Raw genomic sequence first — 17,398 nt, forward strand, 5'->3', positions numbered from 1 at the left:
TTCTTCCTTTGGCTGAGTTTGCCATCAATAATCATCGCCAGGAGTCATCTGGGGAGTCTCCGTTTTTTTGTGTTTACGGGCTACATCCTCAATTTTGTACTTTCAGTCAAAGGGGTTCTTCCGGCGTTCCGGAGGAGGACCGCTTAGGAGCACAATTGTCGTCAGTCTGGAGGAGAGTTAAACAGCGCCTGTTGAGTGTGGGTGCTAGGTACAAACGTGTGGCTGACAGTAGGCGTGTGCCAGGTCCGGACCTGAGTGTGGATGACTGGGTGTGGTTATCCACAAAAAACATAAGACTCAAAATTCCGTCCCTTAAATTGGGTCCACGGTTTATTGGTCCATTTAGGGTCACCGCCGTCATTAACCCAGTAGCATACCGACTGGAGCTCCCTACGGTGTATAAGATACACAACGTGTTCCACAGGTCTATTCTGAAGAGGGTGGTGGGTTCTGTGGACACGGCGCCTATGCCATCTCCAGTCTTGGTGGATGGTAACCTGGAATTTGAAGACTCCAAGGTGGTTGACTCTTGTGTAGTGCGCCGCACTTTACAGTACTTGGTACACTGGCGTGGTTATGGGCCTGAGGAGAGGTCCTGGGTACCAGCCTCAGACATTCATGCGGATCGGCTGATCAGGTTTTTTCATCGTCGTCATCTGGACAAGCCGGGTCCTATAGGCCGTGAGGGCCCTGGGGTCCCTCGTAGAAGGTGGGGTACTGTCATGTCGGACGCTGTTCAGACCAGGTCATCCGACAGACAGCGGTAGTTCCGCTTTTGACCACTATTTGCTCATTGGCGTCGGCTAGATTTTGTCTAGCTGTTCTGGGGTTAATTTACCTGATCCTCGGATTGGAGGCTGGGCCATGCACATTGCCTTTTTATAGTTCTCCTGATCATTGGGTGTCACCGATTATAGCTTCTGTCTTGCGCATTTGTTATCTCGGTCTGGAGTGGAGAGCTGGTCGTTGGAGTATCGTTGCTGGTGGTGTATTTTCCCTTGTCTTATTTACTCCTTCCTATATTTGTGTTTATTTTGCCCTGCACATTTATAGTGTATTCCTGAGTGACTGCAGCGTGATGTATATTTTCCTTTATCCTGGTCTGTGCTAACTGTGGGTACTGGTGTATTGCATTCACTGGGTGGAGGGCGGAGGTTTCCAGCTCAGGGTTGTATCAGGAGGCAGGGTGAGGTTCGAGGCCTGAACATGCACACCATCAGTGTAAACTTCAGGTAGAGGGCCAGTCAGTATTTCACTAGTCTTAGGGAAATTGCAGGGGCCCGGGTTATAAGCTCTCGCCCACCTAGTCTCTCCATGACAGAAAAAAAGTTATAAAAAACAACAATATTCCATACCTTCCATCGTTATGTCCCACGATGTAAATCCATCTGAAGGGGTTAAATGATTTTACAGCCAGGAGCTGTGCTAATGCACTCGCTCCTGCCTGTAAAACCCCGGGTACTGAATGGAAAGCAGGATGATCTGTAGCTACCTTGAGTCGCAGTGATGCGCCCTCTGCTGGATGTCCTCATGAACTCGAGCGTGGGAACAAGACATCTGATCGCAGGTATCAAGGTATCATTTTATTCAACTTTCTGTGACCTGCATGCCCATATTGATGGCTAAGGAGGGTTGATCCTACTGACAGATTACCTTTAATAGTTTGTATACATGCTTTTAAGAACTATTTTAATAAAAACTAACAATAAATGAGTATTTAGAATGGTAACATAAAAAATAGGAATATTTAGAATGAGGTCATAATGTCAACAATGTGATTAAATTGTAGCTGGTAATGATAATGAAACAATTATGGTAAATTATATTCATTCCTCTGCTTTTGATGAATACCAAAGATAAATAAAATGACAATTAAAAGAGCATTAAAATAATTATATTAATGGCAACAGAAATTTATAAAATAAGGAAACTTACTTGGCTCTGAGAGCTAATTGTCTATCATTTGGGCACACCCATTGATCGGTTTCATTGCCAAAAATGGTATCTGTCATGACGATCTGATACAAGACACAAACAATTTTCCTTGAAACATTCATTACACTGTACATACAACATAGTAAAATAAATTTTCATATCTTATCAACCATTATTAATTAGGTTAGGGGACTTTAATGTACGGTATAAAGGAGTGTATGTCAGCCAGCAGCATTCTTTCAGCAGTGAGGACATAATGCCAATTAGCCAAGGAATTCAATTTCAAATCAATAGCCACAAAAACAGAAATAGACAGCATCCAACTGGGTTGAATAGAAAAAAAAAACTGAAAAAAAAAAAAAGTTTATTCCATTCAGTACATCCTTGCTACGTTTCGACTTAGTGCAGGTCTTTTATTTATTTGGATATACTGGTGATTTATTGGACAGAGTAAACTTTTTTTCTTTTTTTTATACAACCTGTTTGGACAGTGTCTTTCTGTATGTACAGTATATATTTGCCACAACCGGGGGGGAATTGTGTGACAACCATAAGAATTTATTTAAAATGAACTGTCCCATTAGGCTATCCATGTAATGTTTACAAGGAATGAAAATGTAAATGGTAAAAGAGACTATAAAAAGGAGCCTCTTTTGTAAAAGCAAAAAATAGCTTAGACAAAAAAAAGAATTATTCCATTTTACATATTTCACATAAATATATACATAAACTCTGTAAAATATAATTATAGCAAGACCCTGGTGAATATTAACAGATCTTTTTAACACAGGTAAGCTGACATGAGAATTTAAATGTCAAATCTATTTGAAGAAACAAGTGCCTTCCATTTTATCTCCACTTCCTGGAAACATGTTTATGGAAGAGCTCTTTGTACTATTTAGCCATCTAACATACTGTGAATGAGACTGTATGACTGATTAATTAGCAGATGCTGCTGTTGTCAAGGTGCTTAGGATACGTATTACATTCTGCATGGTGTTTTCTGAAGCTTCTACTGTAGAGACATTATAATGATAGTAATAGCTGTTCTTATTACAAAACCCAATAACATAAAATCTGTTTTACACTTGCTTAGAAATGGGGCCCTAAAATGCTGAAATATTTTACCAACACCAGTCATAGTCAAATCAGAAGATTTTGTACAGAAAGTGGCATCTCTGATCTTCATTGCTTCTAGTGCCTATTGTTGATTCATGTCTCCTCATCACTGCACCTAATGTGTTGCACATTGAGCCCAAATATTGCACTTTAGAAATGATTGTGTCATACCAATATTTCCTCAGAGAATTTGCAGGGATTGACAAAAATAGTTGAGGGCCTGAATGCCGCTCTTTCTAAATAAGGAACAATAAGAACGGCAAATAAATATTGCCATAATTATTAGCGATGACCGAACATGCTCAGATAAGGTGGAATCGGAGCATGCTAACTGAGTGTATTTGGTGTGCTCAAAAATTATATTTGAGTCCCAGCTGTTCGACAACTGCAACACATGCAGGGATTGCCAGTTTTTTAGGCAATCCCTGCATGCATTGCAGCTGTCGAACAGCTGCGAGACATGTAGGCGTGTTGCCTCGAACATATTATTCAAGCATGCCGAAGACACTCGGTTAGCACCAGAGCATGCTCGGATAACACCTTATCAGAGCACGTTCGCTTATCACTAATAATTATCTAAGGTAGTTAATGAATAGCTCCCAACTGTCCCAGATTCATCGGGATTGTCTCGGCACGTCATGGATTTGTCCTAGCTTCTAATACTCACCCCATACAGATAAGACTGTAGGTCAACCCTGCTGATATAGGCAGATTTGGATGGCTTTATTTTGATGTATATGGTCCCTTTACCTTCAACTAGCTTTTCCTGGTGGTCTACGGCAATAAAATAATTATTGCAGCTGGATAGGAGAACTATAAATCCTCTTATCTGCATGTTCTTCTTTTGATTAGCCAGGCTGACAACATCATGTGTGTGTCAAGCCACAATGATGATTTCACACCAGCCCAGCTAGTCAAAATAAGAGCTAAAATTTACCTGGCTGATGGACTGGAGCCCTGCAAATCAATTCTCACATTTGCAGTTTTAGCATTATTGATTTCTGGTGGGCAATTCACTAGAATGGACAAACATCACTCAATTCACATTTGCTTCTTCCTGTGTCAGACATACTGATTCCCATGCCTTCATTTAACACAAAACTGTTCTCATCTCTCTCACAAACCGCCAGCCACAGTCTCCTCTCTCACACAGATTCATCTCCATGCCCCAAATATTCCAAGACTATTTCCCTAGCTTTTGCTTGTCAACAAAGCGCTTCCCTATACCCTGCATGTAAATTGCTCTCCATAACCCCCCTTTACACGGACTTCTCCCTATGCTCTCTCTCTCACACACACACACTGTTCCCTATGCTTTTCACAGAGTCTTCAAGATGCCCGCCACCTCTCTCCTCACACTTACATCACACAGACTGTTCTTTATAGTCCGCAAATAGATGAACAGCGCTCCAACCAGGTGTAGTAATAGCAAAATAAAGTATTTATTTAGCCATAGTACAGCAACTTTTCGACCAGAATATGGTCTTTATCAAGCATATACAACATCTGCAAAGAGTTTGTATGTTCTCTCCGTGTTTGCGTGGGTTTTCTCCGGGCACTCCGGTTTCCTCCCACATTCCAAAGACATACTGATAGTGAATTTAGATTGTGAGCCCCATCGGGGTCAGCGATGATAATGTCTGTAAAGCGCTGCGGAATATGTTAGCGCTATATAAAAATAAAGATTATTATTATTATATACATCAGTACAAAGAGCTGGCTTAACCCCTTAATGACAGCCAATACACCTTTTAACTGACCTGAGATATAAGAGAATAGCGTCCCCATACAGGTGACAATCCAGCAGCTGTCGGCTGTCCACTAAAGCATAAATTACCTATATCAGGGAAAATACAAAGAGTATAAAAATTTGACACTTTATTGTGTATGTTTTTATACTCTTTGTATTTTCCCTGACATAGGTAATTGATATGACAGTCGGTGGACGGACCATGGGAGATTCTCGGAAAATGGGATTATGATTATGGCCTTTCTGGAAATAGATAATACATGGATATGGTATATATGGCTCTGGTTCATTGTCTCCCTACTGCCCCATTATATATGTATAATATTTGCCTTTTGATTTTCTGTTGTTAATGATGCTTAGTTTTCCCTGTATTTTAACATGCTTTTCCAGGTCTATTACGATATGATATGTTGGATCCAATATGGATCCTTTGTTTGTTTATGCTACCTTGGCAACCTGATAGATGCCGTATCGGATCTTTCCTCCAACAACGTCACCCTGGTAACTGGCTGGAGTCGCGGTCGCGTGAGTCCGCTGTGGGAGGGGTTGCGTGCGCGTCATTGCTGGGTGTGTCCGTGTCGCGATCATGTGATATGGGCGCGTCTGGTGTGTGGCGCGCGTGTGCTCTTACGGTGCGGCTCTTGTGAGACCTGCGACCCGGCGGTGAAACCTATGGGTTGACGTGTGGTTATGATGCAGGTATTGATTTACTATGAAAGGAAACATCTGATTGGCAATATAGGGCGCGCGCCAATATATGGTATGAAGGGATTGGTTGTCCCCCTTTTTTGGCGCCGATGCCTTAGTTGTACCTGATTGGTCTAGAGGACGTCCATATGAATACATCCATTTGTTGAACATCACTATGGATGCGAGGATGCTTGACCTTGATTCGTTGAACAGAGGATAAACATAACATCAATTTTGCATCTACAAATGTTTTCTATGATTATCTATATGGTGGATTGTATTTTATTGGTGATTAGTCATTATATGTCTATTTGATGTGTGTTATGTGCTGTATTTTTTTATATATTTAGCGGCTTGATGGTGATTGGTGCCCTGCGTGGTATCCACACCATTTAAGCCAGCACTTTGTACTGATGTATATGCTTGAAAAAGACCATATTCTGGTCGAAATGTTGCTGTACCATGGCTAAATAAATACTTTATTTTGATATTACTACACCTGGTTGGAACGCTGTTCATCTATTTGCGGACTGTTTGGAGTATCCAGGAAGGTTCCCTGGACATGGAACGGGCGCCCCATTGAGTGAGTGCTGTCAGCCCCTCTCTTTTTTCTCTTTTACAGACTGTTCTTTATGTCCCCTCTCTACTAGAGGTAGGTGAACACAGTAAAGTTCGGCGTCTGTACCAAACACTTTCAGTTCATGCACAGACACCGAACACTGACTTTACCAGGAAGTTGGTGTTACTGCTTGGGTGTTTGTCACGCTGTCATGTGTATGACAGCGCGGGAAACAACGCTTCTGATTGGCGGTAAAATAATCACCGCTGGTCAGACAGCAGCAGTTCCCATGCTGTCAAATGACAGAGTGAGCCTGCAGCTATGATCAGAGGTATAAAATTTACCTCTGGTCATTGGTGGACTACTGCTCCCATCAGCCGACGCTTGCTGCCGCTAATAACACTGAGGGCAGGTGTGGCTGCTGATGGGAGTATTCATCAGCCGGTGCCTACACTGTAAATTAAAAAATGGCATGGGTTCCACTGTATTTTTGATAACCAGCCAGGCAAAACTCACAGCTGGGGGCTGCAACCCTCAGCAGTCAGCTTCAGTAAGGCTGGTTATCAAGAATAGAGGTGTCCCAACACTGTTTTCTTTAATTATTTAAAACAACTCATTTAAAAAAAGGCATGGGGTCCCCCCATTTTTGACAACCAGCCAAGCTAAAGCAGACAGCTGAAGAATGGTGTTTTCTGGCTGGTATGGGCCAAGGATATTGCCCCTCCACCTAAAAATAGCAGCCCGCAGCTGCCCAGAAATGGGGCAGCTATCAGATGTGACATTTCTGGCGCTTTGTCCGGCTCTTCCCACTGACTCTGTAGTGGTGGTAAGTGGGGTTCATATTTGTGGGGTTGATGTCACCTTTGTGTTGTCAGGTGACATCAAGCCCATGGATTACTAATGGAGAGTCGTCTATAATACACCTATCCATTACTAGTCCTAAAATTATATGGTAAATAAAGACACACCCAGAATAAACTCTTTTATTTGAAATACAACAAAACACTTACTTTTTTGAAAAATTCAAAAAGGGGGTGCCGCGCTAGAAAAGGAAAGAGAACTATGGCTGTGCAGTTAATGATCTCCAATCCCCTACCTTACAAATGGAAGTCGACGTGTCTCCTTGATGAGAATTATCAGCATTGGTTTGTTATGGTACGGCAGGGTTTTTTTTAGCACACAACCTGCCCGGGTGCCTGCAGCTTCACTTCAGGGGGAGCAACCAAGCACCAGTGTGATTCTTTTATTGACTTTTACTTTTTTGTTTAAAAACACCAAACACAGTTATACTCACCTAACAACTAATTCCACTGAATCCTTCATCTACTGTAATAAAACAAACAAACAAAAAAAATATCCCTCACCTGTCGGTCGGTCAGTCCCACGCCGTAATCCATGTCTGGGGGATAAACAGTTTTCAACAGTGACTAGCGGTGAAGTAATCAAGGTTACTGCTGGTCACTGAGGCTGCGTTCCCAGCCGGGCTGAACTGCGGTGACCTCAGGGAGATCCCCACTAGCACCGTGAGAGGCGAGTTCATCGCAGTTCACTGGGAGAATTTCACTGCGGTGAACTCGCCTTTGCACAGTGAGACTTTCTCAAGGTGAAAGCAGGGATCTCACAGAAGTCACCATAGTTCAGCCCAGCTGGGAATGCAGCCTCAGAGACCATCAGTAACTTCGATGATGTCATCGCTAGTCACTTATGCTGCGCTCACAGCAACTCATTCACCAGATGTTCTCAGCCTGGAAGGTCATTCTGTCCTACGCCCTAATCCATGTCTGGGGGATAAATAGTTTTCAACAATGACTAGCAGTGAAGTCATCGAAGTTACTGCAGGTCACCAAGGCTGCGTTGCCAGCCGGGCTGAACTGCGGTGACCTCAGGGAGATCCCTGCTAGCACTATCCATAACGTCGATGATGTCATCACTAGTCACTTATGCTGTGCAGCAACTTATTCACCAGATGTTCTCAGCCTGGACAGTCGCATTTTGTCACCGTCCAGGTTGAAAACTGTTTATCCCTCAGAGATGGATTACAGCATAGGACAGAATGACGGACAGGTGAGGGATATTGTTGTTTTTTATTTAATTTTTTTTTATTGCAGTAGATGAGTGATTCAGTGGAACTAGGCATTAAGTGAGTATAACTGTATTTGTTATTTTTAAATAAAAAAGTAAAAGTGTTTTGTTCTATTTAAATAAGACTGTCTTTATTTACCATATAACTATATGATTAGTAATGGATAGGTGTCTTATAGACACCTCTCCATTAGTAATCCGTGGGTTTGATGTGACCTGACAATACAAAGGTGACATCAACCCCACAAATATGAACCCCACTTGCCACAGCTACAGGGCAAGTGAGAAGAGCCAGGCAAAGCGCAAGAATTGGGGAATCTAATAGATGCACCTTTTCTGGGTGGCTAAGGGCTGCTATTTTTAGACTGTGGGGTCAATATCTATGGCCCCTTATCATCGTGAGAATACAAACCCCCAGCTGTCTGCTTTAGATGGCCTGGTTGTCAAAAATGGGGGGGACCTCATGCCGTTTTTAAAAAATGTATTTAAATAATTAAAAAATATGGCATGGGGACCCCTCTATTCTAGATAACCAGCCTTGCTGAAGCTGACAGCTGAGGGTTTTGCTTGGCTGGTTATCAAAAATACAGGGGAACCCAAGCTGTTTTTTTTTTTTTTTTAATTTATTCACAGCTCAGGCGCTAGCTGATGAATACACTCATCAGCCGCTCCTGCTCTCAATGTTATTAGTGGCAACAGCAGTCGGCTGATGGGAGCAGTAGTCCATCAGCTAACACCAGTGACCGGAGGTAAACTTTATACCTCCGATCACAGCTGCGTGCTCACGCTGTCTTTTGACAGCATGGGAACTGCGGTTATCTGACCAGCGGTGATGCTTTCACCACCGATCAGAAGCTGTGTTTGCCGTGCGGTCATGCACATGACAGCATGGCAAACACTGGATGTTCGGGCCCCCAATCAAGTGAATAGGGTCCGGGATCAGGTCTGGGTAGCTGTCCTGGTACCCAAACTTTTTGTAACTGTTCGGTCGAACCCGCCAGACCCGAACATTCAGGTGACTGCCCAGCTCTACTCTCAACCACTACCTTTTTGTGGCCTAAGACCAGAAGCTTAAGGCCAGGGTCACACTTGCGAGTGCAATGCGAGAAACTCAAGCGAGTCTCTCGCATCAATACCTGGCACTGCCGCCGGCACTCAGGACCGGAGCATTCAGCTGCATAGAAATACATGCAGGTGCATGCTCCGGTCTCGAATGCTGGCGGCAGTGCCAGGTATTGATGCGCGAGTTTCTCGCATTGCACTCTTAAGTGTGACCCCGGCCAAACAAAAACATCTGTCCTGTTATTCAAGAAAGCTTCACATTTAAAAAGCGGATGACTTCTCGTGCTAGGTGGCACTTTCAGCCAATCAACATGTTTGACAGTTTTACAAATAACTGAATAATTATAAAGTAGGTGGCTTACATTATAGTTAAACTATAACAGAATATTCAGTGAATATTCTGAACCTGCTAAAGTCATCACAAATTAATAGAAATCCAGTGGTTCAGTGGTCAGTACTATTGCTTTACAGAACAGCGGACTTGGGTTCAAATCCCTCCAAGTACAACATCTAAATGGAGTTTGTATGTTCTCCTTGTATATGCGAGAGTTTCCTCCTGGTTGCTTTAGTTTCCTCCCACACTCCAACAGCATATTGATAGAGAATTTAGATTGTGAACCTCAATGGGAAAAGGTATGTCTGTAAAGCGCTGTGCAATATGTTGACATTGTGGCATCGATGACTTAAAGGCCTCCTTAGCACCATCTGCTCACCATGCGGTTTATCTTCATGTCTGACCATCCCACTGAGTCTGCTTCATGCAGTACTGTTGCACCTGCATGTGACTTCAATCTAGCCTTAGGGGGGCATGGCTGGTCTCTGCAGGAATTTAACTCTGCTGTGTCCTGCAGAGATTAGGTTCCCCAGCATATCCTGTGCCAGCAGCTCCTATAATTGAATGCACCTATCCTATCATTCCTCGCACAAACGTTGGTGCCTGCTCCAATAGCAGCCGTGATGTTGGGCTGTCTTACCACCCTTGTTTTGCCCTTCAGTAACTCACACCTGCACCTCTGACTCTGGTCAACTGTTGCTGGGACTGCCTTGGGAGTGGCACATTGTTATTACTGGTGGAAAAGTCTATTCTCACCATTAGAGGCTTTAGTGAATACCTGGCAGTCACTAAGTTACACTCCTTCAAGGTAATCGCGGCACAGTGGGTCCACACCCACCAGTGTAACACAGATGCTATATAAACAAACATAATACCACATAGCTCATTGCCACCACTTTTTCTGTAACTACAGGAAGATAGCCGCCGGACAAGTTCTCGATGGGAGATATGCATCATCAAGATTAGTAGCCTTAATGATGTAAGCCCGGAAAGTAAAGGGCAGAGCAGAACCTCCCCCCACAGCGTGGGAGGAGGCTAGCATGACAATGGGTTGGAGTAGGTGGGGGCATCTGTTAGTGGGAGTGGTACTTTTGGGGATCAATTATATGGTGAGGTTATGGGTGGGGCCCCCTCACTGGGGTCAAGTTTGGTCCCACCCGAGCACACTTGATGGTTCTTGGGTATATTTTGGTATGGACTTTAGGGGAATTTTTGGGGTCATGGTGGCTCTTGGTGGTTCCATAAAGTGGGTTATAAATTGGTCTGGGGGACCCATTGGGATATAGATTCAGCAAATTTGGAATTTAATATAATTCTGGATCTGGTGAAATGTGGAGGGGAGTTACGGCAAGGGTTGGCGAATTCCCAGGAAGTTCAAGTGAACATTAGAACCCTTGTGGTTATGGTGCTCCTGAGCCAGTGGGGTAATGGCTAGGAGTAATTGATTGTATAATTTTTGTTCACTTTTTATGGTTTGGTAATCACCAGATTTTGGGAGCTTCAAGGACCCCCTACCCAGCATGTTCTTGTTATTCATTGTTTAATGTTTATTATTGCATGTTTTGCTGCACAGGCTGCTGTGACCATAATTATCCAAAAGAATTTGATATCACTGATTTTATTTTAAAGTTAGTAAATAAGGGGAGGTATAGTTAACCCCTTAGTGACAGAGCCAATTTTTACAATTCTGACCACTGTCAATTTATGAGGTTATAACTCTGGAATGCTTTAACGGATCCCACTGATTCTGAGACTGTTTTTTCGGGACATATTGTACCTCATGTTAGTGGTAAAATTTCCTCGATATGACTTGCGTTTATTTATGAAAAAAAATGGAAATATGACTAAAAATGTTTTAAATTTCACAATTTTCAAACTTAATTTTTATGCCTTTAAATCAGAGAGATATGTCGCACAAAATAGTTAATAAATAACATTTCCCAAATGTCTACTTTACGTCAGCAAAATTTTGGAAACAAAAAATAAGCCCTCAACCGACCCTAGATCATGAAAAATGGAGACGCTACGAGTAGCGGAAAATGTGGCAATTTTTTTTTTTTTTTAGCAAAGTTTGGAATTTTTTTTCACCACTTAGATAAAAAATAATAACCTAGCTATGTAAGGTGTCCATGAACTCGTACTGACCTGGAGAATCAAAACAGCAGGTCAATTTTAGCATTTAGTGAACCTAGCAAAAAAGCCAAACAAAAAACAAGTGTGGGACTGCACTTTTTTTGGAATTTGACTGCACTTGGAATTTTTTTTCCCATTTTCTAGCACACGACATGGTAAAACCAATGATGTCATTCAAAAGTACAACTCGTCCCGCAAAAAATAATCCCTCACATGGCCAAATTGACGGAATAATAAAAAAGTTATGGCTCTGGGAAGGAGGGGAGTGAAAAACGAACACGGAAAAACGGAAAATCCCAAGTTCATGAAGGGGTTAAAAAAATAATAATAATGTGAAAGTCCATATATACCACCTAGGCACTTCATATATTACACATTTTATATTAAATTAGAAGTAAATTTAAGTAGGTATGTTTTTAATTTATTGAACAAAATAATATTTGGGCACAAAACATGGCACAAAAGGGAAATTGCACTATTTAATATATGGAGTGAAAATATAGCTGGAATAAATTGCAAACACCATCACATTTACAGAGCCCCAAAAGTGCAGGAATGGCAGAAATCCACCAAAAGTGACCCCATGTTGAAATACACCCCTCAAGGAATTCATGTAGAGGTGTAGTGATAATTATAAACCAAAAAGGTGCATAAGAAAAGCTTAAAACAATGGCATGTGAAAATGTACAAAAAAATTACCACTAAATTGATGCTTTAGCCTCAAAATTTTCATTTTCTCAAGGATTAGGAAAAAAAAAAAAAAATGACCCTATGATTTGTTGCTCAATTTGTTTTGAAGCCAGCAAAACTCCCCATGATTGGATTTTACTATTTTGGCACACAGCAGAGCACGAAAGAACAGGTGTGCTATTTAGCTTTTGGAGCACAAATTTAGCTGGACCAAACTGCAGATGACATGTCACATTTGCATAGCCTTAAAGGTGCCAAAACAGCACTAAGCCCCAAAGTGACCCTATTTTGGAAACTATACCTATCAAGGAATACATTTAGGGGTGCAATAACCATTTTATACCCACAGGATGTGAAAATTAAAAAAAAATCATGTTGTTTTAGCCCCATATTATTCAATTTTCTCAAAGGTAAGACATGTATCACAACATTTTTAAAGTAATTTCTCTTGAACATGGCAATATTCTACATGTGACCGAAAACTGCTGATTGGACACACAATAGGGCTCAGAATAGAAGAAACAATACTCTGCTATTAAAGCACAAATTTGTCTGGAATAGTTTGCCGGTGCCACTTGCAAAGCCCTGCAGGAACCAGAACAGCAGATTACCCCCCAAAAGCGCTGTCATTATATTCCTACACTCCTCAATAAATTAACCTAGGGGAGTGATAAGCATTTTGAACCCACAGGTCCATCACCTTTATAATGTTGGGGTGTGGAAATTATTATTTTTCCACTAAAATGATGCTTTTTTTCACAAATGGTAATAGAGAAAATTGGACTCCAAATTGTAAAGCAATTTCTAACAAATACAGCAATATCCAACATGTAAGTCGGTAAATACTGTTTGGGCACAGGAGGAAAGAAACTTCGTCTTTTGAGGCATAAATTTGGCAGAGCCCGAGATGTTAGAACAGCAGAAAAACTTCAAATGATCCTGTTTTAAATACTACATCCTTTAGTGGATAAATCTAGGTGTGTAATTATCATTTTTATCAAACACGTTACATCAATTTTTTTTTACTATTGGGCTTCATGAAAATAAAAAATATATATTTGTTACAATCCACAGTAAAAAAAGAAAGGCGATTCCTGGACTCACTGTTTTATGTTGCGATCTCTCCACTAATTAAATAAATGGGTGCGGCTCCACTACTAGCTGGGACTACATGGAAAAAGGAAGGGAAAAGAGATAGCACTCCCAAGGAACATTAACCCCTTGAGCCCCGAGGGTGGTTTGCACGTTAATGACCGGGCCAATTTTTACAATTCTGACCACTGTCCCTTTATGAGGTTATAACTCTGGAATGCTTAAACAGATCTTAGCGATTCTGACACTGTTTTCTCGCGACATATTGTACTTCATGATAGTGGTAAAATGTCTTCGATATAACTTGCATTTATTTGTGAAAAAAATGGAAATTTGGCGAAAATTTGGAAGATTTTGCAATTTTCCAACTTTGAATTTTTATGCCCTTAAATCACAGAGATATGTCACACAAAATACTTAATAAGTAACATTTCCCACATGTCTACTTCTACTTTACATCAGCACAATTTTGGAACCAAAATTTTTTGGTTGATAGGGAGTTATAAGGGTTACAAATTAACCAGAAATTTCTCATTTTTACACCATTTTTTTTTTTAGGTACCTCATCTCATTTGAAGTCATTTTGAGGGGTCTATATGATAGAAAATACCCAAGTGTGACACCATTCTAAAAACTGCACCCTTCAAGGTGCTCAAACCACAATCAAGAAGTTTATTAACACTCCATGTGTTTCACAGGAATTTTTGGAATGTTTAAATAAAAATGAACATTTAACTTTTTTTCACACAAAATTTATTTCAGCTCCAATTTGTTTTATTTTACCAAGGGTAAGAGAAGAAATTGGACCCCAAATTGTTGTGCAATTTGTCCTGAGTATGCTGATACCCCATATGTGGGTGTAAACCACTGTTTGGGCGCATGGCAGAGCTCGGAAGGGAAGGAGCGCCATTTGACTTTTCAATGCAAAATTTACTGGAATTGAGATGGGACGCCATGTTGCGTTTGGAGAGCCCCTGATGTGCGTAAACATTGAAACCCCACACAAATGACACCATTTTGGAAAGTAGACCCCTTAAGGAACTTATCTAGATGTGTGGTGAGCATTTTGACCCAACAAGTGCTTCACAGAAGTTTATAATGCACAGCCGTCTGTCTGGCTTCTCTCCTCCTCTTAATCTTGGTGTGGCTCTGAGTTCAGCTGCTGATATGGATATCCAGAGTTTAGCCTCCAGTGTAGATCATCTTGCTGCAAGGGTACAAAGTATTCAGGATTCTGTTGTGCACAGTCCTATGTCAGAGCCTAGAATACCTATTCCGGAGTTGTTTTCTGGAGATAGATCTAGGTTCCTGAATTTTAAGAACAATTGCAAGTTGTTTCTTTCTTTGAAACCTCGTTCCTCTGGGGATTCTGTTCAGCAAGTTAAGATTATTATTTCTTTCTTGCGTGGCGATCCTCAAGATTGGGCTTTCGCATTGGCTCCAGGGGATCCTGCATTGCTCAGTGTGGATGCGTTTTTTCTGGCCCTTGGATTGCTCTATGAGGAACCTAATCTTGAGAACCAGGCTGAAAAAGCGTTGTTGGCCCTCTCTCAGGGGCAAGATGATGCAGAGGTGTACTGCCAGAAATTTCGGAAATGGTCGGTGCTTACTCAATGGAATGAGTGTGCCCTGGCTGCAAATTTCAGAAAAGGTCTTTCTGAAGCCATTAAGAATGTCATGGTGGGGTTCCCTACGCCTGCAGGTCTGAATGAGTCAATGACTCTGGCCATTCAGATTGATCGGCGTTTGCGGGAGCGCAAACCTGCGCACCATTTGGCGGTGTCTTCTGAACAGACACCTGAATCTATGCAATGTGATAGAATTCTGACCAGAAGTGAACGGCAAAATTATAGACGGCAAAATGGGTTGTGCTTTTACTGTGGTGACTCTGCTCATGTTATCTCAGCATGCTCTAAGCGCACAAAAAAGATTGATAAATCTGTCACCATCGGTACTTTACAGCCTAAGTTTATTTTGTCTGTTACCCTGATTTGTTCCCTGTCATCTTACCCGGTTATGGCTTTTGTGGATTCAGGTGCTGCCCTGAGTCTGATGGATTTGTCATTTGCCAGGCGCTGTGGTTTTGTTTTGGAGCCTTTAAAATTCCCTATTCCACTAAGGGGAATTGATGCTACACCATTGGCTACGAATAAACCTCAGTACTGGACACAAGTGACCATGTGCATGACTCCTGTTCATCAGGAGGTGATTCGCTTTCTTGTATTGCATAATTTGCATGATGTTGTCGTGTTGGGCCTGCCATGGTTGCAGACTCATAATCCAGTCCAGGATTGGAAAGCAATGTCTGTGTCAAGTTGGGGTTGTCAGGGAATTCATGGCGACGCTCCTGTGGTGTCAATTGCTTCATCCACTCCTTCTGAGGTCCCTGCGTTTTTGTCAGATTACCAGGATGTATTTGATGAGCCCAAACTCAGTTCTCTACCTCCTCATAGGGATTGTGATTGTGCTATAAATTTGATTCCTGGTAGTAAGTTTCCTAAGGGACGACTTTTCAATTTGTCAGTGCCGGAGCATGCTGCTATGCGGAGTTATATAAAGGAGTCTTTGGAGAAAGGACTTATTCGCCCCTCCTCCTCCCCTCTTGGTGCGGGGTTCTTTTTTGTGGCTAAGAAGGATGGTTCCCTGAGACCTTGTATTGATTATCGCCTTCTAAACAAAATCACGGTCAAATTTCAGTATCCTTTGCCATTGTTATCTGATCTGTTTGCTCGCATTAGGGGGTCTAGTTGGTTCACCAAGATAGATCTTCGTGGTGCGTATAACCTTGTGCGTATTAAGCAGGGTGATGAATGGAAAACTGCATTTAATACGCCCGAAGGCCATTTTGAGTACTTGGTGATGCCTTTTGGACTTTCTAACGCTCCTTCTGTCTTTCAGTCCTTTATGCACGACATCTTCCGCGAATATCTGGATAAATTTATGATTGTGTATCTGGATGATATTCTGGTTTTTTCGGAAGATTGGGAGTCCCATGTTAAGCAGGTCAGGATGGTGTTTCAGGTTCCTGCGTGCCAATTCTTTATTTGTGAAGGGCTCAAAATGTCTTTTTGGAGTCCAGAAGGTTTCTTTTTGGGGTTTCATTTTTTCTCCTTCTGCTATTGAGATGGACCCAGTCAAGGTTCAGGCTATTCATGACTGGACTCAGCCTACATCTGTTAAGAGTCTTTAGAAGTTCTTGGGTTTTGCTAATTTCTACCGTCGCTTCATCATAACTTTTTTGGTGTTGTTAAGCCATTGACGGATTTGACCAAGAAGGGTTCTGATGTTACTAATTGGTCTCCTGCGGCTGTGGAGGCCTTTCGGGAGCTGAAGCGCCGGTTTTCTTCGGCTCCGGTCTTATGTCAGCCAGACGTCTCCCTTCCTTTCCAGGTCGAGGTTGATGCTTCTGAGATTGGAGCGGGGGCTGTTTTGTCGCAGAGAAGCTCTGATGGCTCTGTGATGAAGCCATTTGCTTTCTTTTCAAGAAAGTTTTCGCCTGCCGAGCGGAATTACGATGTTGGTAATCGGGAGTTGTTGGCTATGAAGTGGGCATTTGAGGAGTGGTGACATTGGCTCGAGGGAGCGAAGCATCGTGTGGTGGTCTTGACTGATCACAAGAATTTGATTTATCTCGAGTCGGCCAAGCGGCTGAATCCTAGACAGGCTCGTTGGTCGTTGTTTTTCTCTCGTTTTGATTTCGTGGTCTCATACCTGCCTGGTTCGAAGAATGTGAAGGCTGATGCTCTTTCTAGGAGTTTTGTGCCTGACTCCCCTGGTGATTCAGAGCCAGCTGGTATCCTCAGAGAAGGGGTGATTTTGTCTGCCATCTCCCCAGATTTGCGACGAGTGCTGCAGGAGTTTCAGGCGGATAGACCTGACCGTTGTCCACCGGAGAGACTGTTTGTCCCGGATAGACGGACCAGCAGAGTTATTTCCGAGGTTCATTCTTCGG

General features: G+C 42.2%; 1 protein-coding gene across 8 annotated transcripts in view; it reads right to left on the reverse strand.

Annotated features, from left to right (window-relative positions):
- The window catches only part of RPH3AL (rabphilin 3A like (without C2 domains)), a 937,664-nt gene that overhangs the window by 570,070 nt on the left and 350,196 nt on the right, over positions 1 to 17,398 (reverse strand). For all 8 annotated transcript variants that reach the window (XM_077296355.1, XM_077296351.1, XM_077296352.1 and 5 more), the window contains one exon: positions 1,936 to 2,018. In XM_077296355.1, coding sequence (XP_077152470.1) covers positions 1,936 to 2,012 — 77 coding nt within the window. In that variant the 5' untranslated portion in view covers positions 2,013 to 2,018. The remainder of the gene's footprint in view (positions 1 to 1,935; positions 2,019 to 17,398) is intronic.

Source organism: Ranitomeya variabilis, chromosome 3, assembly GCF_051348905.1.
Source record: "Ranitomeya variabilis isolate aRanVar5 chromosome 3, aRanVar5.hap1, whole genome shotgun sequence".
In the NCBI taxonomy this organism is placed as follows: domain Eukaryota; kingdom Metazoa; phylum Chordata; class Amphibia; order Anura; family Dendrobatidae; genus Ranitomeya; species Ranitomeya variabilis.